General features: G+C 40.6%; 1 protein-coding gene across 1 annotated transcript in view; it reads right to left on the bottom strand.

Moving 5' to 3' along the window:
- KIF27 (kinesin family member 27) overlaps positions 1 to 24334 on the bottom strand; it is a 489881-nt gene that overhangs the window by 59381 nt on the left and 406166 nt on the right. The window contains 2 exon segments of the mRNA XM_053702449.1: positions 9201 to 9356; positions 17412 to 17610. Of these exon segments, the coding sequence (XP_053558424.1) occupies positions 9201 to 9356; positions 17412 to 17610 (355 nt within the window).

Raw genomic sequence — 24334 nt, 5'->3', positions numbered from 1 at the left:
AAGCTGCCTCAGCCGAGGCGTACACATCAAAATAAAATAATTTAGTAATAGTATGGAAGGAAAATCAAGTAGCTGCCATGCAAGTCTGCTCAAGAGAGTCATCAAAAAGAGTCAACTGATCTAGCAGCAGTAATCCTCTTGGATAAATACTTACCCCATACAATATAAGCTTTTCTAATTAAAGCATTAAGCCATACTGCTATGGTAGAAGCAGTAGCTTTCTGACCCTTACACTAGAAAAATACAGAAGCCAGAAGATATTTGAAAGGACTCTGTAGCTTTAATATAGAATTTCAAAACACAAACCACATCTAGCATGTGCAGATGTTCAATAGAATGCTTCAAAACTGGACAGAAGGAAAATACCACAATTTAGTTTCTAGAGAACTCACCTTAGACAAGAATGAATAATTTGTTGAGCAGAAAGCTAGAAAACTGGTCTAACTGATAAGATGGCTAAGAGAAATAACTGCAGGTAAAACTCATACAAAGGCCCAAAAAGGAGGGACTTGAAGAACCCTAAGCACTAAATTGAGATTCAAGGAGGAGTTGCCAGACAAAAAACCGGTGTCAGGTGAATCAGAGCCTGATCAAAGTTGTGTATATCAAGAAACTTAGCAATCTTCCTATGGTACAGAACAGATAAGACCAAAATCTGACCTTTCAGAAAACTTGCAGACAAACCTTTCCCAAAGTCCTGTTGAAGAAACTACAACATCCTAAGAAACTTAAAGGAATTCCACCGGAACAATCTTGAAGCACACCATGCTAAAGAAGTCTTCCACGATGGTTGATGTAAGACACCTTGTAACATAAAGAGCCTTGAAGACTGCATGGAGTTCCAAAATGTTGATGGGTAACCTTGCCTATCGAGAAGATCAGACTCCCTGAATTCTCTGCAACTCAGAGAAAGCTCCCCAGCCCAGGAGACTTTGCATCTGTTGTAATCACAGTCCACATGCCTTCTGAATGAGGCTCCATGTTCTAATGCCTGGTGAGACTACCACCTAGAGAGATCTGTTGAAAAAGGTCCTTGTTATTCTTATTTCACTGACTGAGCAGTGACAGAGGAAGGGGTCTCAGGTGAAACCTGGCAAAGGGAAGCACACTGAAGGAAGCATCTATCAGCCCTATTACTTCCAAGCACTGAACTACAATAGGAAGGGAAGTTGTAGGCTAGCACACATCTGTTGCAGTTTGAGTCTGCACTCTTCACTCATAGAAACAGAGTCTAATATGAATCTCAAAAAGGACACTCAAGTCTGAGGAACCCGAGTTCTTGTGAATATGTATGCAAAACCCATGGGTGAGTAGTAGATGCAACAATGCATGTATGTGCTTCTGGACTTCCTGTAAGGAACTTATCTGCAACAAAATGTCATCCAGATATGGCGCTACAGCAATGCCTTGCGACCAAACTACTATCATCAGTGCTCCCAATACTTTGGTAAACACTACTGAAGTCATGGCCTGACCGAATGGCAGAGCAACAAATGGTAGTGTTTGTCGATAGAGGCAAAATGGAGGAACATTTCATCCTGATGGATAACTATTTAGTCTATGGTAGACATGATCTGGCCCTTCTGTACTAATGAGAAAATAGTTCCAATGGTTCCCATTTTGAAGGATGACACTTTAAGAAAACTTGAGTTTTAAAACCAGAATAGGCCAAAAATTTTAAACAACTTTCTAATTTACCCCTATTATCAATTTTTCTTCGTTCTCTTGCTATCTTTATTTGAAAAAGAAGGCATCTAAGCTTTTTTTTTTTTGGTTCAGTACTCTGGACAGCATTTTTTTTTATTGGTGGATGAATTTATCCACCAATCAGCAAGGACAACCCAGGTTGTTCACCAAAAATGGTCCGGCATCTAAACTTACATTCTTGCATTTCAAATAAAGATACCAAGAGAATAAAGAAAATTTAATAATAGGAATAAATTAGCATGAAGTTGCTTAAAATTTCATGCTCTATCTGAATCACGAAAGACAAAATTTGGGTTCAGTGTCCCTTTAACCTTTTCCTTGTACTAAAAACAGAATTTATGTTTACCTGATAAATTACTTTCTCCAACGGTGTGTCCGGTCCACGGCGTCATCCTTACTTGTGGGATATTCTCCTCCCCAACAGGAAATGGCAAAGAGCCCAGCAAAGCTGGTCACATGATCCCTCCTAGGCTCCGCCTACCCCAGTCATTCGACCGACGTTAAGGAGGAATATTTGCATAGGAGAAACCATATGGTACCGTGGTGACTGTAGTTAAAGAAAATAAATTATCAGACCTGATTAAAAAAAAAAAACCAGGGCGGGCCGTGGACCGGACACACCGTTGGAGAAAGTAATTTATCAGGTAAACATAAATTCTGTTTTCTCCAACATAGGTGTGTCCGGTCCACGGCGTCATCCTTACTTGTGGGAACCAATACCAAAGCTTTAGGACACGGATGAAGGGAGGGAGCAAATCAGGTCACCTAAATGGAAGGCACCACGGCTTGCAAAACCTTTCTCCCAAAAATAGCCTCAGAAGAAGCAAAAGTATCAAACTTGTAAAATTTGGTAAAAGTGTGCAGTGAAGACCAAGTCGCTGCCCTACATATCTGATCAACAGAAGCCTCGTTCTTGAAGGCCCATGTGGAAGCCACAGCCCTAGTGGAATGAGCTGTGATTCCTTCGGGAGGCTGCCGTCCGGCAGTCTCGTAAGCCAATCTGATGATGCTTTTAATCCAAAAAGAGAGAGAGGTAGAAGTTGCTTTTTGACCTCTCCTTTTACCAGAATAAACAACAAACAAGGAAGATGTTTGTCTAAAATCCTTTGTAGCATCTAAATAGAATTTTAGAGCGCGAACAACATCCAAATTGTGCAACAAACGTTCCTTCTTTGAAACTGGTTTCGGACACAGAGAAGGTACGATAATCTCCTGGTTAATGTTTTTGTTAGAAACAACTTTTGGAAGAAAACCAGGTTTAGTACGTAAAACCACCTTATCTGCATGGAACACCAGATAAGGAGGAGAACACTGCAGAGCAGATAATTCTGAAACTCTTCTAGCAGAAGAAATTGCAACTAAAAACAAAACTTTCCAAGATAATAACTTAATATCAACGGAATGTAAGGGTTCAAACGGAACCCCCTGAAGAACTGAAAGAACTAAATTGAGACTCCAAGGAGGAGTCAAAGGTTTGTAAACAGGCTTAATTCTAACCAGAGCCTGAACAAAGGCTTGAACATCTGGCACAACTGCCAGCTTTTTGTGAAGTAACACAGACAAGGCAGAAATCTGTCCCTTCAGGGAACTTGCAGATAATCCTTTTTCCAATCCTTCTTGAAGGAAGGATAGAATCTTAGGAATCTTAACCTTGTCCCAAGGGAATCCTTTAGATTCACACCAACAGATATATTTTTTCCAAATTTTGTGGTAAATCTTTCTAGTTACAGGCTTTCTGGCCTGAACAAGAGTATCGATAACAGAATCTGAGAACCCTCGCTTCGATAAGATCAAGCGTTCAATCTCCAAGCAGTCAGCTGGAGTGAAACCAGGTTCGGATGTTCGAACGGACCCTGAACAAGAAGGTCTCGTCTCAAAGGTAGCTTCCAAGGTGGAGCCGATGACATATTCACCAGATCTGCATACCAAGTCCTGCGTGGCCACGCAGGAGCTATCAAGATCACCGACGCCCTCTCCTGATTGATCCTGGCTACCAGCCTGGGGATGAGAGGGAACGGCGGGAACACATAAGCTAGTTTGAAGGTCCAAGGTGCTACTAGTGCATCCACTAGAGCCGCCTTGGGATCCCTGGATCTGGACCCGTAGCAAGGAACTTTGAAGTTCTGACGAGAGGCCATCAGATCCATGTCTGGAATGCCCCACAGCTGAGTGACTTGGGCAAAGATTTCCGGATGGAGTTCCCACTCCCCCGGATGCAATGTCTGACGACTCAGAAAATCCGCTTCCCAATTTTCCACTCCTGGGATGTGGATAGCGGACAGGTGGCAGGAGTGAGACTCCGCCCATAGAATGATTTTGGTCACTTCTTCCATCGCTAGAGAACTCCTTGTTCCCCCCTGATGGTTGATGTACGCAACAGTTGTCATGTTGTCTGATTGAAACCGTATGAACTTGGCCCTCGCTAGCTGAGGCCAAGCCTTGAGAGCCTTGAATATCGCTCTCAGTTCCAGAATATTTATCGGTAGAAGAGATTCTTCCCGAGACCAAAGACCCTGAGTTTTCAGGGATCCCCAGACCGCGCCCCAGCCCATCAGACTGGCGTCGGTCGTGACAATGACCCACTCTGGTCTGCGGAATGTCATCCCTTGTGACAGGTTGTCCAGGGACAGCCACCAACGGAGTGAGTCTCTGGTCCTCTGATTTACTTGTATCTTCGGAGACAAGTCTGTATAATCCCCATTCCACTGACTGAGCATGCACAGTTGTAATGGTCTTAGATGAATGCGCGCAAAAGGAACTATGTCCATAGCCGCTACCATCAACCCGATCACTTCCATGCACTGAGCTATGGAAGGAAGAGGAACGGAATGAAGTATCCGACAAGAGTCTAGAAGCTTTGTTTTTCTGGCCTCTGTCAGAAATATCCTTATTTCTAAGGAGTCTATTATTGTTCCCAAGAAGGGAACCCTTGTTGACGGAGATAGAGAACTCTTTTCCACGTTCACTTTCCATCCGTGAGATCTGAGAAAGGCCAGGACGATGTCCGTGTGAGCCTTTGCTTGAGGAAGGGACGACGCTTGAATCAGAATGTCGTCCAAGTAAGGTACTACAGCAATGCCCCTTGGTCTTAGCACAGCTAGAAGGGACCCTAGTACCTTTGTGAAAATCCTTGGAGCAGTGGCTAATCCGAAAGGAAGCGCCACGAACTGGTAATGCTTGTCCAGGAATGCGAACCTTAGGAACCGATGATGTTCCTTGTGGATAGGAATATGTAGATACGCATCCTTTAAATCCACCGTGGTCATGAATTGACCTTCCTGGATGGAAGGAAGAATAGTTCGAATGGTTTCCATCTTGAACGATGGAACCTTGAGAAACTTGTTTAAGATCTTGAGATCTAAGATTGGTCTGAACGTTCCCTCTTTTTTGGGAACTATGAACAGATTGGAGTAGAACCCCATCCCTTGTTCTCTTAACGGAACAGGATGAATCACTCCCATTTTTAACAGGTCTTCTACACAATGTAAGAATGCCTGTCTTTTTATGTGGTCTGAAGACAACTGAGACCTGTGGAACCTCCCCCTTGGGGGAAGTCCCTTGAATTCCAGAAGATAACCTTGGGAGACTATTTCTAGCGCCCAAGGATCCAGAACATCTCTTGCCCAAGCCTGAGCGAAGAGAGAGAGTCTGCCCCCCACCAGATCCGGTCCCGGATCGGGGGCCAACATTTCATGCAGTCTTGGTAGCAGTGGCAGGTTTCTTGGCCTGCTTTCCCTTGTTCCAGCCTTGCATTGGTCTCCAAGCTGGCTTGGCTTGAGAAGTATTACCCTCTTGCTTAGAGGACGTAGCACCTCGGGCTGGTCCGTTTCTACGAAAGGGACGAAAATTAGGTTTATTTTTTGCCTTGAAAGGCCGATCCTGAGGAAGGGCGTGGCCCTTACCCCCAGTGATATCAGAGATAATCTCTTTCAAGTCAGGGCCAAACAGCGTTTTCCCCTTGAAAGGAATGTTAAGTAGCTTGTTCTTGGAAGACGCATCAGCCGACCAAGATTTCAACCAAAGCGCTCTGCGCGCCACAATAGCAAACCCAGAATTCTTAGCCGCTAACCTAGCCAATTGCAAAGTGGCGTCTAGGGTGAAAGAATTAGCCAATTTGAGAGCATTGATTCTGTCCATAATCTCCTCATAAGGAGGAGAATCACTATCGACCGCCTTTATCAGCTCATCGAACCAGAAACATGCGGCTGTAGCGACAGGGACAATGCATGCAATTGGTTGTAGAAGGTAACCCTGCTGAACAAACATCTTTTTAAGCAAACCTTCTAATTTTTTATCCATAGGATCTTTGAAAGCACAACTATCCTCTATGGGTATAGTGGTGCGTTTGTTTAAAGTGGAAACCGCTCCCTCGACCTTGGGGACTGTCTGCCATAAGTCCTTTCTGGGGTCGACCAAAGGAAACAATTTTTTAAATATGGGGGGAGGGACGAAAGGAATACCGGGCCTTTCCCATTCTTTATTAACAATGTCCGCCACCCGCTTGGGTATAGGAAAAGCTTCTGGGAACCCCGGCACCTCTAGGAACTTGTCCATTTTACATAGTTTCTCTGGGATGACCAACTTGTCACAATCATCCAGAGTGGATAATACCTCCTTAAGCAGAATGCGGAGATGTTCCAACTTAAATTTAAATGCAATCACATCAGGTTCAGCCTGTTGAGAAATGTTCCCTGAATCAGTAATTTCTCCCTCAGACAAAACCTCCCTGGCCCCATCAGACTGGGTTAGGGGCCCTTCAGAGATATTAGTATCAGCGTTGCCATGCTCTTCAGTATCTAAAACAGAGCAGCCGCGCTTACGCTGACAAGTGTTCATTTGGGCTAAAATGTTTTTGACAGAATTATCCATTACAGCCGTTAATTGTTGCATAGTAAGGAGTATTGGCGCGCTAGATGTACTAGGGGCCTCCTGAGTGGGCAAGACTCGTGTAGACGAAGGAGGGAATGATGCAGTACCATGCTTACTCCCCTCACTTGAGGAATCATCTTGGGCATCATTGTCATTATCACATAAATCACATTTATTTAAATGAATAGGAATTCTGGCTTCCCCACATTCAGAACACAGTCTATCTGGTAGTTCAGACATGTTAAACAGGCATAAACTTGATAACAAAGTACAAAAACGTTTTAAAATAAAACCGTTACTGTCACTTTAAATTTTAAACTGAACACACTTTATTACTGCAATTGCGAAAAAACATGAAGGAATTGTGCAATTTTCACCACAGTGTCTTAAAGCCTTAAAAGTATTGCACACCAAATTTGGAAGCTTTAACCCTTAAAATAACGGAACCGGAGCCGTTTTAAACTTTAACCCCTTTACAGTCCCTGGTATCTGCTTTGCTGAGACCCAACCAAGCCCAAAGGGGAATACGATACCAAATGACGCCTTCAGAAAGTCTTTTCTAAGTGTCAGAGCTCCTCACACATGCGACTGCATGCCATGCCTCTCAAAAACAAGTGCGCCACACCGGCGCGAAAATGAGGCTCTGCTTATGCTTTGGGAAAGCCCCTAAGGAATAAGGTGTCTAATACAGTGCCTGCCGATATTCTTATATCAAAATACCCAGATAAAATGATTCCTCAAGGCTAAATATGTGTTAATAATGAATCGATTTAGCCCAGAAAAGTCTACAGTCTTAATAAGCCCTTGTGAAGCCCTTATTTACGATCGTAATAAACATGGCTTACCGGATCCCATAGGGAAAATGACAGCTTCCAGCATTACATCGTCTTGTTAGAATGTGTCATACCTCAAGCAGCAAGAGACTGCATACTGTTCCCCCAACTGAAGTTAATAGCTCTCAACAGTCCTGTGTGGAACAGCCATGGATTTTAGTTACGGTTGCTAAAATCATTTTCCTCATACAAACAGAAATCTTCATCTCTTTTCTGTTTCTGAGTAAATAGTACATACCAGCACTATTTCAAAATAACAAACTCTTGATTGAATAATAAAAACTACAGTTAAACACTAAAAAACTCTAAGCCATCTCCGTGGAGATGTTGCCTGTACAACGGCAAAGAGAATGACTGGGGTAGGCGGAGCCTAGGAGGGATCATGTGACCAGCTTTGCTGGGCTCTTTGCCATTTCCTGTTGGGGAGGAGAATATCCCACAAGTAAGGATGACGCCGTGGACCGGACACACCTATGTTGGAGAAAAACACATACAAATATGTCAACAAAAACATGTTAAATGTGAAATCCTGTTCATACTCATAATACTTTTTTTTTTAGTTAAGAGCCACAAGTTTAATTCTACTTACAATGGGCCAGATTTTAAGTGGAGCGCAAAATATAGCTTGCACTAAATTGATATTTGCGCTCCACTAAGTAATATCAGAGCACGCTAATGTGGCTTGTATTATGAGTTAGGTGCAATGCGAACGCCACCTCACGTTCAAATTGCACATAAGCATTGCGCTCACAAGAGCGTTCTTCCATAGGCTCCAATTGGAGCCTCGTTCTGATGTCGTCATAAGCTGCACAGAACCTAAGCGCAGCGAAGGGGGTAAGTCGTGCAACTATTTTAAATATATATTTATATGAATATATACATAAATATATTTATGTGTTAATATGTGTGTATAACACATATTAACACATAAATGTATTTGTAAACAAGCATATACATATATATTTACAGGGAAGACACAGTTCCTATAGAACGCAATATAAAGGCATTTTTTAGTGCTGTTTTTTTTCCAACACCCCACAGCCACCTACTTTTTCTGACCCCTTAAAACTGCCTAGTGCATTATTTTTGTGTATCATTTTTTTTTCCATAAACAATAAAAACCCCTCTATTTTGGGAGCCTTTGGGGCACTTTTAGAAAACTAACTAGAGAGCTGATCTCTGGTTAATTTTCTGAGCGCAAATTGCTAGTTATTTATCATGCACCAGCCAACAGGTGAATTTGCCCGTTTGCGGGCACGTGATAAATTAGTGCTCCACTTGTAATCTAGCCCAATATGTCTATTTTTACCGTTACAGGAAGAAAACCCTTTATCCAAACTGCTTGGGATCGGAAAAGGTTTGGATTTCGGAACAGTTTGGATTTCTAAATATTTGCATCTTTAAAATGGAGAGTGGATGGAACCCAGTGTAAACAATAATATCTTATGTTATTTAAACAATATTTACATGTCATAATACAGCTTATACATGCAACCTAAAGGTAGTTTTATATCATTTGTAATACTTTTGTATGTTTTGCAAGAAAGATAGTACAGTACTGTAATCAGAAACTTAATATTTTTTGTTTAAAATATAGACTATTATTTGCATTTTAGAGCACAAAAACCAAATCAAAGAAACAGACAGAGAAGACTGTGACTTAAAGGCAGGGAAAATAGTAATTTTTGACAATTAAAAAAAAAAAAAAATTAAAAAGTTTGGATTTCAGAATAAGTTTGGATTTTGGAATTACGGTTTTGGGAATTTGTACTTGTAGTAACAAATACATACTTTTTGAAGTTATCAGGTTTGCTTCTCCCACCACCTCTCTGAGTTTCGTTTTTAACTCTCGACTGGTTTTTTTGTAGAAGAAAAGTTCTTTCTCAAGTTCTTTAATTTTTACTTCATATGCTTTGACATTTTCTGCAACAGGTTCTCCAGTATTGTCTAACAAGAAAACAGAGTAAGCCATTAGCTTGCTCAGTTGTTAAAGAGCAAGAACTAAACAGGAATAATTAAAAAGCCATATTTATCATGAGTCAGATAGAGCATGCAATTTTAGGAAACTTTCTAATTTACTCCTATTATCACATTTTCTTCATTCTCTTGCTATCTTTTTTTTTTTTTAATTCTTTTTATTGAAGAAGCTTAGGTACAAATGATCAAGTGCATACATTGACTCACAAATTCACAACAGCAGTACAAATAAGATTATGGAGTGAGAATAGCGCGTTGAATATCTATACAATAGCAATAGTGGTATTGTTGAGCAGATTACACATGAAATTTACAAGTCTGGGGTCAGAGCCATGTTCTAATATGCGTCATTCCCTGCAACAGGAGCTATAGTATAATTAGTGGCTCTTTCTCTCATATTCCTATTTTTAATTTTTAATAACATAAACCCTAACTAAGAACATAACATATAACAAAAACAATAGGATAAACCTGCACGTGTAGATTAAGCAAAAACCAGACGTATCCCATGTAGGTTCATTAAAAAAAAGTTGCATTAAGTAATCTCCAGCTAGGCATGTATAAGGGATAACAGTACACAGATTACTTTACCTGAATTGACTGATAAATTATATTGCCCGGCAGATATCATTTAATAAACATTGACTGTGAAAAATGTGGCTGCCGCACTATTACATGTATGCCATCACTCCACAGCTTCTTGATATATATGAGTGTGCTATGTATACACAGAGACTACTTAGAATGGTTAACTATATCTGGCTATAGTTCAAAGCAGGAGTTTGTATGTATGTTGGGACCTCAATTTGCAGAAACGACTTAGTTCTCCTAATGACATCTGATCCCAAGAGTATAATAAAATGGAATTAATTTTGCAGCATCTCCGTATCATTATGGGATGGGCCTATAACACTTTCTAACCAGAGTATCCTGGGGCTCATATCCCGTGTACAAAATGTAGCCAGCAGATTTAAGCGCCATAAATAGTATGAGTCTATCTTATCCCAATGCCTATGTGTAGGGACTTATTATCGCTGGTTACAGAACAAGTATCAGGCAATGTGGCATAGAAACACTGACCGGCAAAACTGTGGAGATACAGTGCAGATGTGTCCCTTGTAAGAAAGCAGCGTGCACAAATCTTCACAGATTATGAGTGATATAACATATTGTAAGTTTCCGCAAATAGCATTTTGATTATGCAGCAGTTCAAAACCGTGACTAACAACATAACATATAGTAAAACAATAAAAGAAACCTACACATATAAACTAAACAAAAACCCAAGAGGTCCCAAATAGATTCAGTAGGTGTGCTAGCAACTACCATATGGCCAACAGGACCACGATCGAGATCCAGCTCACATAAGTCTACATTTAATATGATGATCAGGATAGAGAGTTTATTCCTACACGCAGCTGCAAGGCAGAATAGTACTTCCAAGCCAATCGAGGAGAGATCCCTTAGTCTAAGTGTTGCGAGTTGGTAGGCCCTTATATGGACTCATATCAGGTATGAGCTGTGCGGTACTATGCCCTGCGGCCAGTTTAAAGCATGAGAGGTTGGATAGCAGTCCGGGATTTGCAAAAGATCCGAGTAGCTCCAAACAGTATTCGGTTCTGCCCTTTTTCTTGTGTCCCATAGAACAGCTGTTTGACATCTCCCCGCAAGAGCTGTTGCAGGACCTCCCTTTAGCGGTGGTCTCAGATTGCGGCCAGAGTCAGTACCCGGTGAAATAGGTGTGCTGACATTAAATGGCCCCTCTTCGTTACCTCTTAGGCCCAATTTATCGCCGTCCAGCCGTGCCGTGTCCCAGTGAAAATGGCGTCGAGATAAGTTAGGTAATAGAGAGTCTTCCTCATCAGGGGCAAGGGCAATTATTAGCGGTAACTGTAGACTCTGCAGGGGTCAGATTGCTTCATGAAGCGCCCAGCAGGATTTCATGAGGTTGTTAAAATGTGGTAAGAATATAGCTATTTCTTTAGTAAGAGAGCCCATCCTGGGGGGTCCCTTCATTATATCTTTTTAGTGCTTTCCGGGGGAGAGAAAGGTGTTCGTTCCTCTATCCACAAAGGTTCTCGGACACAGAAAATTGTCAAGAGAGACGTGGATGGCATCAGATTAAGGCTGCAAAGAGATTGTTTTCAGCGAGCTTCATTATCATGCTGCCATTTTGATGAGCCGCCCACCGGAAGTCCTCTCTTGCTATCTTTATTTGAAAAATAAGCTAAGGAGTCAGACAATTTTTGGTTCAGACCACTGGACAGCACTTATCGGTGGGAGCTTTTAACCACCAATCAGCAAGCACAACCCAGGTTGTGAACCAAAAATGGGCTGGCTTCTAAACTTACATTCTTGCTTTTCAAATAAAGATATCAGAAGAGAGAGAGACGCACTCCTGAGATAGAAAAAAAGCTAGAATAACTTCCATGGCTGTTCATTTCTCATTGCAACTCAGGGTGCACACTCTTTTAGCACACTATGCCATTTCACAGAGAAAATATATATATTTCAATTAAAGATAGCAAGAGAATGAAGAAAATTGATAATAGGAGTAAATTAAAAAGTTGCATAAATTTGCATGCTCTATCTGAATCATGAAAGAAAAATGTGGGGTTCAGTGTCTCTTTTTGAGTTGTGTTTGGGGCATTTAATTGTATTATAACAAAATAAAAATGATAGACTTTAATCTTAATGTACTTTAAACCATGTTCATATACTTTAATTTATAATACAATCTTGGTTTACATGTTGTGATGAAAACAAATATTAAAGCAGAGTTATAAATTAAATCATACTTTTAAGTTCATTAAGCAGCACTTGCCAAATAATAGTTGTTCCTTCTTAAGAAGAACAGCCAAAACCAGAACCCTTCCTTTTGCAGGTGTATAAGATTTCTGCTTGTTCCATCAGATAATAATTTATAAAACTGGACCAATACATGGACATTTTAGTAAGTGTAACTTAAAGGGATATGAATCACATTTTTTTTTTAAGGAAGCATGCAATTGTAAACAACTTTCCAATTTACCTCTATCTAATTTGTTTTGGTGTCATGATATCCTTTGTTGCAAACCATATCTAAGTAGGCTCATAATCTTCTGATTGGTGGCTGCATATATATGCCTCATGTTATTGGCTCCACCATTTCTTCATCAAAGGATACCAAGAGAATGAAACAAATTATATAACAGAAGTAAATTTGAAAGTTGTTTAAAATTGTATTCTCTATCATATAAGTTTTTTTTGGGGGGTTTCATGTCCCTTTAATTTTTGTGGTAAATAAAAGGAGATATAGAAAAAACTGGTACCAAACAAATCATGCTGAAAATAGATTTTATTTGAAAGTAAGAACCAAAGTGCAAATGCTGATGAGGTTGAGGCTTGAACCTACAGAGTATTTACACTTTTACCTTTCATTCATCTGAAAAGGTTGCTGACATTTTTTTAACTTTTCAAAATGAAATAATCACTGCATAAGAAAGTCCACAATGGTGCCGCTGTGCCTGAAAGCTGCTAGGTACAGGACAAGTGGATGCTGATGAAAGACCTGGTCTTTTATTGGTAGATCTGGTAAATCTACAGGCAATCACTTTCAAAGCTAGACCCTCTTCTGGATTTATCTTAATTTTAACCTTCTTACATTCCAAATTCATCATAATTATTTCAAGGACCAATACCGACTCCACATAACGCACAACTAGACTCCTAAAAATTGAACTGATGACATTACTAAAGTGAGATACTCAACGGATGGAAATATACTCCCACCGGACCATCTTACTACCAGAAAGAGATACCTTCAGCTGAACACAACAAACAAGGTACACTTAAACAAAAAAACAAAACAAACACAGACTCAACCCATGCACAAATTGGGTTTTGGATTTAATCATCCATTTAGCAATGCTCAGATTTCATTTCTAAACACAAGAAAAACTAATTGATGAAGTCTATTTTACTAAAATACATTGGTTTTAAAACCCCTGCATGCTTTCTTATCTGTTATCTACACTGCAGCCTGAAGTGCAAAATCTCACACCTCACTCTGGCCTGAATACTATAGAGCAGGGCAATGTAACCAGCCCCCACTGCTAACATTCCTACAAATACTAGAAGCTATTTTAACCCCTTCACTGCAGAGGGAATGACCACCTATACGCCCTCACATCTGCACTCCTTAAGACCCCAAAAAGCGGTCGCAGCACTCAGTCCCTCACTAGTGGCTACCCTAAAATCACTCAGCATTTTCAAAGGGACTGACAGGGGCTGTCGTGGAGGAAAATCAAAATTTAAAGTTCTATATCCTGACACTATCACAGCTGCCCCACCACCCTGTCCACCCACAAGCCCAATTGAAGTGATCCAACCTAAAAGCCACAAAAAACGCACTATCAAATCAAGAAAATCTCTTTGTGTGATCCCTATTAGAAGACACGCTGTCTCCAAAGTACAGAGCAAAAACTCAGAATCCCAAGACTGTCCTATCAGAGCAATCCTATGCAATGCCAGATAAATAAAGAACAAAACAGCTATTATTTCCGACCTTATTGAAACATGCGAATTAGCATGCATCACAGAATCATGGTTAGATGAAAATGCAGTGCCTATTCTAGAGGCAGCTATTCCAGAAAATTACACAGCGTTCCACCGCCCGAGACAAAATCGCAAGGGAGGCGGAGTTATGATCTGTGCAAAATTATCCTTAAATCCCAGACCAATATCAGTCCACAAAACCCAATCTTTTGAATGTGTAGCTGCCAGCCTCTCAATAGAGAGAGGATTCCGAATACTGCTAATATACAGACCCCCAGGAGATGGGAAGAGATTTCTTCAGGAACTCCCAGACCTTTTGGCTGGCTTAATCCTTGAACACCCCAGATGGCTTATATTAGGAGACTTCAACACTTGGATCGACAACACCCTATCCCTGCTTGGGCAGGATCTCCTCAGCTTGAATACATTCGGCTTTACACAAATCGTCACCACTCCCACCCACAGAAAAGGTCATACACTTGATCTAGTGTTTCAGTCTGGACTAGAAGTGTCACCAGTAACTGTAAACCCAGTTACCTGGTCAGACAACCACTCCATTCACTTCTCCATTGTATCACAATCAACCAGACATCAGCCTCAGAACCTGGTCAAACACCGCTCATTAAAAGGGGTGACACCACTGGATGTAGCATCACATATGGATCCTAGTGAACTAATGGGCACCTGCGAAGACCCCAGCTTCTTAGTCCGACTCTACAACAAAACCATGAGAGACACCCTAGAAAGCATTGCACCATCTCGCATACGCACTGTCCAAACCCACAACAATGAGCCGTGGTTTGATAGCTCCATCAGAGAAATTAAAAGAACAGGACGTAAGCTTGAGAGAAAGTGGCGCAGAACACATGATCCAGAGGATAAAGCCGCTCTTACCAAACATCTAAATAAATATCAATCCAAGATAACTCAGAAAAAATCTTCATTTTTATCACGCGAAATTGCACTCTCCCACAATAGACCCAGGCAACTGTTTCGCACAGTAGAAAGGCTATGCAAACCAGCATGCATGCTTAGCCCTACCAACTTTCCTCAGGATAAATGTGAAGCATTTGCAAACTTCTTCAGAGACAAGATTTCCTCAATCCGAACCGCTATCACAGCAGGCCAAACAGTTACACACCAGAACCACTATAATGGAATGCCAGATTGCCCCAGTTTATGGGCAACTTTTACAAATGTGGATATAAAAGGAGTTAAAAACACCATACAAAAGTTGCACCCAACTCAGCTCATATCTGGATGCATTGAAACACTCGCCCCAGTCCTCACAAAAATAGTGCAGTGTTCACTAAAAACAGGAGACTTCCCAGATCCTCTAAAAGAAGCTGTGGTAAAACCACTCCTAAAGAAACCTTTATTAGACCCAGACTGCATGACTAATTACAGACCAGTATCCAACCTCCCATTTCTGGGGAAAGTAATTGAAAAAGTAGTGGCAACTCAACTGGAAGCCCATCTATCACGCCTAAACATATTCGATCCCTTCCAGTCAGGCTTCAGATGCCGCCACAGCACTGAAACAGCGCTAGTCCGAGTGCTAAATGATCTCCTCATGGCAAGAGACAAAGGTGATTACTCCATTCTAATCCTCCTGGATCTCTCAGCTGCATTTGACACCATTGACCATAGGATTCTAATAGAGTGCTTGCAGTACATCTGTGGTCTAGGAGGAACAGTCCATAACTGGTTTAAATCTTTCCTCGCTGGTAGACCACAGAGAGTAATATCAGGATCAAGCTCATCAGCACCAACAGAACTGGCCTGCGGAGTTCCACAAGGATCTATCCCATGCTATTTGCAATCTACTTACTACCACTGAGGGACATCATTAACCGACATGGCCTAAGGTAACATTGTTACGCTGATGACACACAACTCTACTTCTCCTTTGCTCCAGATACTACAGACCAAGCATGCCGCATAAACAATTGCTTAACAGACCTCATAGAATGGATGAATGCTAGCTGTCTCAAAGTGAACCCAGACAAAACAGAGTTACTCTTGGTGAGGGGACCCCGGGCATCAAAAATATCCCACGATCACCCAACTAGCCTGGAGCTTGGAGGCTCTAAACTCGTTAGTTCAGCAAAGGTACGAAACCTTGGAGTGCTGATTGATGCTGGAATATCTTTTAAACAGCAGATTTCTTCTGTAATAAAATCTGCCTACTTTCATCTGAAAAACATAGCCAGGATACAACAAATTCCACCGGGTGATATGCCAACATTAATCCATGCATTTGTATCCTCTAGGCTAGATTACTACAATGCACTTTAATTGGGCCTCCCAAAAAAAGAACTCCATCGCCTTCAGACAGTACAAAACGCAGCAGGCAGACTATTGACCAATCAAACTCGCTCCTGCCACATAAAACCTGTTCTCCACTCCATGCATTGGCTTCCAAGTAAATGGCAAACATATTTTAAATTTGGCCTGCTGACCTTCAAAGCCTTAAACAACCAAGGCCCACAGTACCTGAAAGAGCTCCTGACACCCTACATCCCATCCCGTTCATTTAGGTCTGCCAACACATCCCTCCTCTCAGTGCCAAGAATAAGGACAAACTCAGGCTCCAGAGCATTCGGCCACACTGCCTCTACTTTCTGGAAATCTTTACCGTGAGCAATCAGAGAGGCACCGTCCTTACAGACTTTAAAAAAAAAAGCTAAAGACCCACCTCTTCCATCAGGCATTCAGTCCGCTTATCTGACCTTCAGAAACTCCTAACTTATAATCTTATGTTGGTATATTTGTAAAGTGCTTTGAGTCTCACAGGGAGAAAAGTGCTATATAAATCGCAAATTATTATAACATCTGAGTCAGGAATGTCAATACTTGTCTGGTCTTAATATTTTCTAGAAGCCTGAAGGTGGATATTGTAATTATATAGACGATACAAGTTTTTACAGTAATCTGTTAAATACAGACCAAAATGTCCTGTGATTCAGTATCTTTACTTATATTGACTCTACAATATTGTTAACCATGCTGGGCACTGGAGCCTATACACAAGAAAAACAATTGAAGGTTTGGTAAAGGACTATGCTGCTTAAAATTAGACTTCACTGTCAATTAGAACAATGTCTTTTTACCTTATTTTGTGAATCCCTTCCAACAACCCATATTTTGGACTACCAAACATGTAGAAATTAGAACTTGGGCACATTATCCATATGGATGATTGTATTATTACTTTCAAAGAAGACAATCTAGCAATAAAGCTCAACTAAGTATGAACTGATACGTTTTGCAATGATAGGTAAACTGTGTACTACACAGCCTAAAGAACAATGGCTAACTGACCATCCAAGTTCTGTCCTCCCTTTAAAAGGGAGCAACTATTTGCTAGTGGCTTTATGGTTATTTGCCAATATCTATGTTTTTATATGGAAACAAATTATATGTTTGCAGTGTGTGATCTATATGGCTGTAGGGTACAAAACAGTGGTTTACCCTTAACAAACATACCTGTAAACTGCTGTAACAGAAGCTGTATCTTTTGCTCATGTTCCTTTTGTTGCTGGATCAGTCTTCTGTCATTTTGTAGTTTAATATGTTCCAAAGTAGACTCCAACTCTCTCATAATATTCTCCCTCTCCAAGACTTTCATGGCCAATTCTTCTGATTGTATCTTCATCTTACGCTCTTTCTCACGAAGACTTACAACCTGAATAGAAAGACTTTCAGGTGAGCAGAATAAAAATGGAAAGTAGGCACATTTCTAAAGCAAACACACAAGAAACAACAAAAAGCAAACAAACAAACAAACAGTGTCTTAGCAATTTCGTCAATTATGTCAGGTTAAGTTATTTCTTGCAAGTTGTCACTGAAAATAATTAAAAAGATGGAGATGATAAATAAAACATACCTTAACTTTAATTTCCCTGCAGAATATTTTTCGCCCATGACAAAGATAATTTTCATTATCCTGTTACCTACACAAGTGATATTTTGTTTTTTAAAACAATAATTTACATTGTAGATGTAAATTAAAAACACTGTCCAGAACACCAAGAGTGGTAAAGTACATAGTATAAGACACTATACACTGAAATATTATTTGTTAGCTTTTAGCATAGGTTATTCCTGTGCAATAATCAATTTTCAAAATAAATACTACCTTGCTCTATTAGAAAATCAATCTTTGTAGCATGTGCAGTAGAACATTATCAGTTCGGCTTGTTTTATGTCGTCTGACTAGTAGATTATATTCAAATGCCTCTCAGGAGTCAGGGGTATGATCACTACACATCCCTCCCCTTTTTGCACAAGTTATTTCACACAAAGCCAAGGACCTATTTGGAGAAATTTAAGAGAATGGGCTTGATCCCAAAACAACCATAGGCATCAATAAAAAAAATTGTGCCAAGCAAGGTGGGTCTTTATATATTCATATGGTTCTAAATTGATTGATCAGTAAATTGATTTGTTTCTAACACTCATGTAAATTCAAATCATACCAAAGATGGGCTATATGAAGTCTAGACATTTAAAATCTGCCTAGCAGTCTGTAAGCCCTTCCTACTAAATGTTGTTACAAACACATTAACCAGCTTTATTTAGTGGAAGATTATTTATTTTCTCTGCATAACTGTTCCATTGTAGCATAACATGCTAACACCATAAGGAAGCAGAAAAAAAAGCAAACAAAAACAGGACTGATTGATTTCAATAGTGACTTCCTTAGTAGTCTCTTGATCATTCCTTGGACTTGGACAAACCGAAGATACAAAAATCTTGGAATGGATATTTTGAGAAACAAATGAAACAAATAACAAAAACACATTTGGCAGAAATTACATGGGAGATATGAACATGGCCTTATCTTGATTAAAACAAAGAAGAGCTCCTAGTTTATAAAACATGCTTAGCTGTGGAGAAAGCCACCAGCAGAATAGCTTTAAAAGTAAATAATTTTAACAACATGTTACATCTTTGGGAGAAATGGTATGATTGAAGATTGGACACAATATTCCAGGTATTGAAACATTCCAAAAAAACTAAATAAATGCTTACCTGATAAATTATTTTATTTCCTGGCATGGAGAGTCCACAAATTCATTCCATTACTAGTGGGGATTCAACTCCTGGCCACCAGAAGGAGGCAAAGAACACCCCAGCAGAGCTGCTAAGTATCACTCCCACTTCCCGTAAACCCTCAGTCATTCAGCTGAAGAAATATGTAAAGAGAAGAGGACAGAACGGTATAGAGGTGCCTGAGGTTTGAAAATAGACAAAAGCCATCTTAAAAATAAATCCCATGCCATGAAAGAAAATAATTTATCAGGTAAGCATAAATTTTGTTTTCTATCCAATGGCATGGAGATTCCACAAATCCATTAAACATCTATTATACATTCAATTACTAGTGGGAACCAATACCCAAGCTAGAGGACACAGAATGGAAGGGAGGGAGAACAAGACAGGAGGACTTAAACAGAAAGGCACGACCGCTTGAAGAACTTTTCCTCCCAAAAGAAGCCTCAGCTAAGGAAAAAGAATTTAATTTAAAAAATTTGAAAAAACAGAATTTATGCTTACCTGATAAATTACTTTCTCCAACGGTGTGTCCGGTCCACGGCGTCATCCATAACTTGTGGAATTTTCTCTTCCCCAACAGGAAATGGCAAAGATCACAGCAAAAGCTGTCCATATAGTCCCTCCTAGGCTCCGCCCACCCCAGTCATTCGACCGACGGACAGGAGAAAAAAAGGAGAAACCATAGGGTGCCGTGGTGACTGTAGTTAAAGAAAGAAATTTATCAAACCTGATTAAAAAACCAGGGCGGGCCGTGGACCGGACACACCGTTGGAGAAAGTAATTTATCAGGTAAGCATAAATTCTGTTTTCTCCAACATTGGTGTGTCCGGTCCACGGCGTCATCCATAACTTGTGGGAACCAATACCAAAGCTTTAGGACACGGATGAAGGGAGGGAGCCAATCAGGTTACCTAAACAGAAGGCACCACGGCTTGCAAAACCTTTCTCCCAAAAATAGCCTCCGAAGAAGCAAAAGTATCAAATTTGTAGAATTTGGCAAAAGTGTGCAGGGAAGACCAAGTCGCTGCCTTACATATCTGATCAACAGAAGCCTCGTTCTTGAAGGCTCATGTGGAAGCCACAGCCCTAGTAGAGTGAGCTGTGATTCGTTCGGGAGGCTGCCGTCCGGCAGTCTCGTAAGCCAATCGGATGATGCTTTTCAGCCAAAAGGAAAGAGAGGTAGCAGTAGCTTTTTGACCTCTCCTCTTGCCAGAATAAACGACAAACAGAGAAGACGTTTGTCTGAAATCCTTTGTTGCTTCTAAATAGAACTTTAAAGCACGTACTACATCTAAATTATGTAACAAACGTTCCTTCTTTGAAACTGGATTCGGACACAAAGAAGGCACAACTATTTCCTGGTTAATATTCTTGTTGGAAACAACCTTTGGAAGGAAACCAGGTTTAGTACGCAAAACAACCTTATCTGAATGGAACACCAGATAGGGCGGATTACACTGCAGAGCAGATAACTCAGAGACTCTTCTAGCAGAAGAAATAGCAACCAAAAACAGAACTTTCCAAGATAACATCTTGTTATCTATGGAATGTAGAGGTTCAAACGGAACCCCTTGAAGAACTGAAAGAACTAAATTCAGACTCCAGGGAGGAGTCAAAGGTCTGTAAACAGGCTTGATCCTGACCAAAGCCTGAACAAAAGCTTGAACATCTGGCACAGCTGCCAGTCGTTTGTGTAACAAGACAGATAAAGCAGAAATCTGTCCTTTTAGAGAACTCGCTGATAATCCCTTATCCAAACCTTCTTGGAGAAAGGAAAGGATCCTAGGAATTTTAATCTTACTCCATGAGAATCCCTTGGATTCACACCAACAGATATATCTTTTCCATATTTTATGGTAAATTTTTCTAGTTACAGGTTTTCTGGCTTGTACCAGAGTATCTATCACAGAATCCGAAAACCCACGCTTAGATAAAATCAAGCGTTCAATTTCCAAGCCGTCAGCTGGAGAGAAACTAGATTTGGATGTTCGAATGGACCCTGTACTAGAAGATCCTGTCTCAAAGGTAGCTTCCATGGTGGAGCCGATGACATATTCACCAGGTCTGCATACCAAGTCCTGCGTGGCCACGCAGGAGCTATCAAAATCACAGAGGCCCTCTCCTGTTTGATCCTGGCTACCAGCCTGGGAATGAGAGGAAACGGTGGAAACACATAAGCTAGGTTGAAGGCCCAAGGCGATACTAATGCATCCACTATAGTCGCCTTGGGATCCCTGGATCTGGACCCGTAGCAAGGAACCTTGAAGTTCTGACGAGACGCCATCAGATCCATGTCTGGAATGCCCCATAATTGGGTCAACTGGGCAAATATGTCCGGGTGGAGTTCCCACTCCCCCGGATGGAATGTCTGACGACTCAGATAATCCGCCTCCCAGTTTTCCACTCCTGGGATGTGGATCACAGATAGGTGGCAGGAGTGATCCTCCGCCCATTTTATGATTTTGGTCACTTCTCTCATCGCCAGGGAACTCCTTGTTCCCCCCTGATGGTTGATGTAAGCAACAGTCGTCATGTTGTCTGATTGGAATCTTATGAATCTGGCCTTTGCTAGTTGAGGCCAAGCCCTGAGAGTATTGAATATCGCTCTCAGTTCCAGAATGTTTATCGGGAGAAGAGACTCTTCCCGAGACCATAGACCCTGATCTTTCAGGGAGTCCCAGACCGCGCCCCAGCCCACTAGACTGGCGTCGGTCGTGACGATGACCCACTCTGGTCTTCGGAAGCTCATTCCTTGGGACAGGTGATCCTGGGTTAGCCACCAACGGAGTGAGTCTCTGGTCTTCTGATCTACTTGAATCACTGGAGACAAGTCTGTATAGTCCCCATTCCACTGTTTCAGCATGCACAGTTGTAATGGTCTTAGATGAATTCGCGCAAAAGGAACTATGTCCATTGCTGCAACCATCAACCCTACTACTTCCATGCACTGAGCTATGGAAGGTCGTGGAACAGAGTGAAGAACTTGACAAGCGTTTAGAAGTTTTGACTTTCTGACATCTGTCAGGAAAATCTTCATTTCTAAAGAATCTATTATTGTCCCCAAGAAAGGAACTCTTGTCGACGGAGACAGGGAACTTTTTTCTATGTTCACCTTCCACCCGTGAGATCTGAGAAAGGCCAGAACGATGTCTGTGTGAGCCTTTGCCTTTGAAAGAGACGACGCTTGTATCAGAATGTCGTCCAAGTAAGGTGCCACTGCAATGCCCCTTGGTCTTAGAACCGCTAGAAGGGACCCGAGTACCTTTGTGAAAATCCTTGGAGCAGTGGCTAGCCCGAATGGGAGAGCCACAAACTGGTAATGTTTGTCCAGAAAGGCGAACCTTAGGAACTGATGATGATCTTTGTGGATAGGAATATGTAGATACGCATCCTTTAGATCCACGGTAGTCATAAATTGACCCTCCTGGATTGTAGGTAAAATCGTTCGAATAGTTTCCATTTTGAACGATGGCACTCTGAGAAATTTGTTTAGAATCTTTAAATCCAGAATTGGTCTGAAGGTTCCCTCTTTTTTGGGAACTACAAACAGATTTGAGTAAAACCCCAGTCCTTGTTCCACAGTTGGAACTGGGTGTATCACTCCCATTTTTAACAGCTCTTCTACACAATGTAAGAATGCGTGTCTCTTTATTTGGTTTGAAGATAAGTGAGACATGTGGAACCTTCCCCTTGGGGGTAGTTCCTTGAATTCCAGAAGATAACCCTGAGAAACTATTTCTTTTTTTTTTTTTTTTAATAATTCTTTTTATTGAGGGTGAAGCCAAAGGAAAAAAAAACATTACATTCCAGAAAGAAAATCCACATATGTCTGTTTCTTTTACAATCAGTATGAAATCACATCTTAAATACTATATATAAAAAGACATTTCCAATTTGTGTACCCTTTACACCTCTTTCCACATGTAACAGATTAAATTTGCCGAAATATCATAGCTTCTCCCTCCACCACCATTTTCCTTTTCCTACTCAAACCTTCTATAAGGAAACTTCTATTTACACACACATACACATCGAATGAATTGAACTATTCCTTAACCAGATTCTTAGGGTTTCCTGTTCTATATCTAACTTATTTGCTTACTTTCCCCCAGGGAGGCTAAACCTAGCCCTCCCATAATAAATTAAATCGAACAACGGAAACAACTACCAGGAATCTGGAATCTGAAGATGTTAACGACACTGCCCAGGGAGGGGGCAGGGGGGGGAGAGAAAGAGAAAAAAAAAAAAAAAGAAGAAAAAAAAAAAAGAAGAAAAAAATAAAAATAAAAATAAATCCCTTTTCTCTTTTTTTTTTTCTTCCCTTTCCCTATCTTACTACCTACGTATCCAATTTGAGGGTAATGAACCAGCTACAACTAGTTCTAGAAAGGGTATAGAATTTTGAAATCTGGATAAGATGTGATACTGAACTGCAGTAGATAATCCGAAGATGTACTTTTTCCACTTCTTAAAAAATATTGTGACTGGGTTTTCTGCCCCTTTATCCAGTACTATTGTCTCTATCATGATCTGGCTTCTCATATGATTTACGAATTCCTTTAAAGATGGAGAATTTCTATGCTTCCACTTTTTACATATTTCATTTCTTGCAATCAAGATCGCTGTATTTATAAATAATCTGGCTCCTATATTATGTCCTGGATACAGAAAAAAAACATGCTTTATATCCAATTCTATCGTGTCGTTTATATTTCTATTTATCCAATATTGGATTTTGTTCCAAAATTGTCTGCTCTTTGGGCAGCTCCAGAAATAATGCACTATATCCGCGTTAGCCCTATAACATTTAGGGCAGACCGTATGAAGTTGAGACCATTTAGCAATTCTGGCTGGGGTTAGGTAGAAATTGTTTATAACCTTATATTGAGACTCTCTTAAATTGATTCTATCTGTTGCTTCTGTTGTTCTCCTTACACTGTCTGTTATATCTTTGTCCTGGAGTTGTGGGAAGTACTTTACCATTTTTTGTTTAATCTGGTTAATATGTAATTCTCCTTCCTGTACCATAATGAACTGATACCAGACTGATATTGAGCGGATGCCCGCTTTGTATAATATAATACCTGGCTCAATGTTTGTCTGTGCCCAGTTCTCACCAAACCTTTTTTCATATTCATTTATGAGGTGACGAACCTGCAAATATGCGTAAAAGTGTTTAGATGGCAGATTATACTCACTTGCCACGCTTGCAAACGATCTGATTGGGCCTCTTTGTGATTCTTTCAGTTGTGATAACCGTATCTTTAAATCTTGTTTAGAATCTTTAAATCCAGAATTGGTCTGAAGGTTCCCTCTTTTTTGGGAACTACAAACAGATTTGAGTAAAACCC

Source organism: Bombina bombina, chromosome 2 (genome assembly GCF_027579735.1).
Source record: "Bombina bombina isolate aBomBom1 chromosome 2, aBomBom1.pri, whole genome shotgun sequence".
Lineage (NCBI taxonomy): Eukaryota > Metazoa > Chordata > Amphibia > Anura > Bombinatoridae > Bombina > Bombina bombina.
This window is presented reverse-complemented; position numbering and strand designations above follow the sequence as displayed.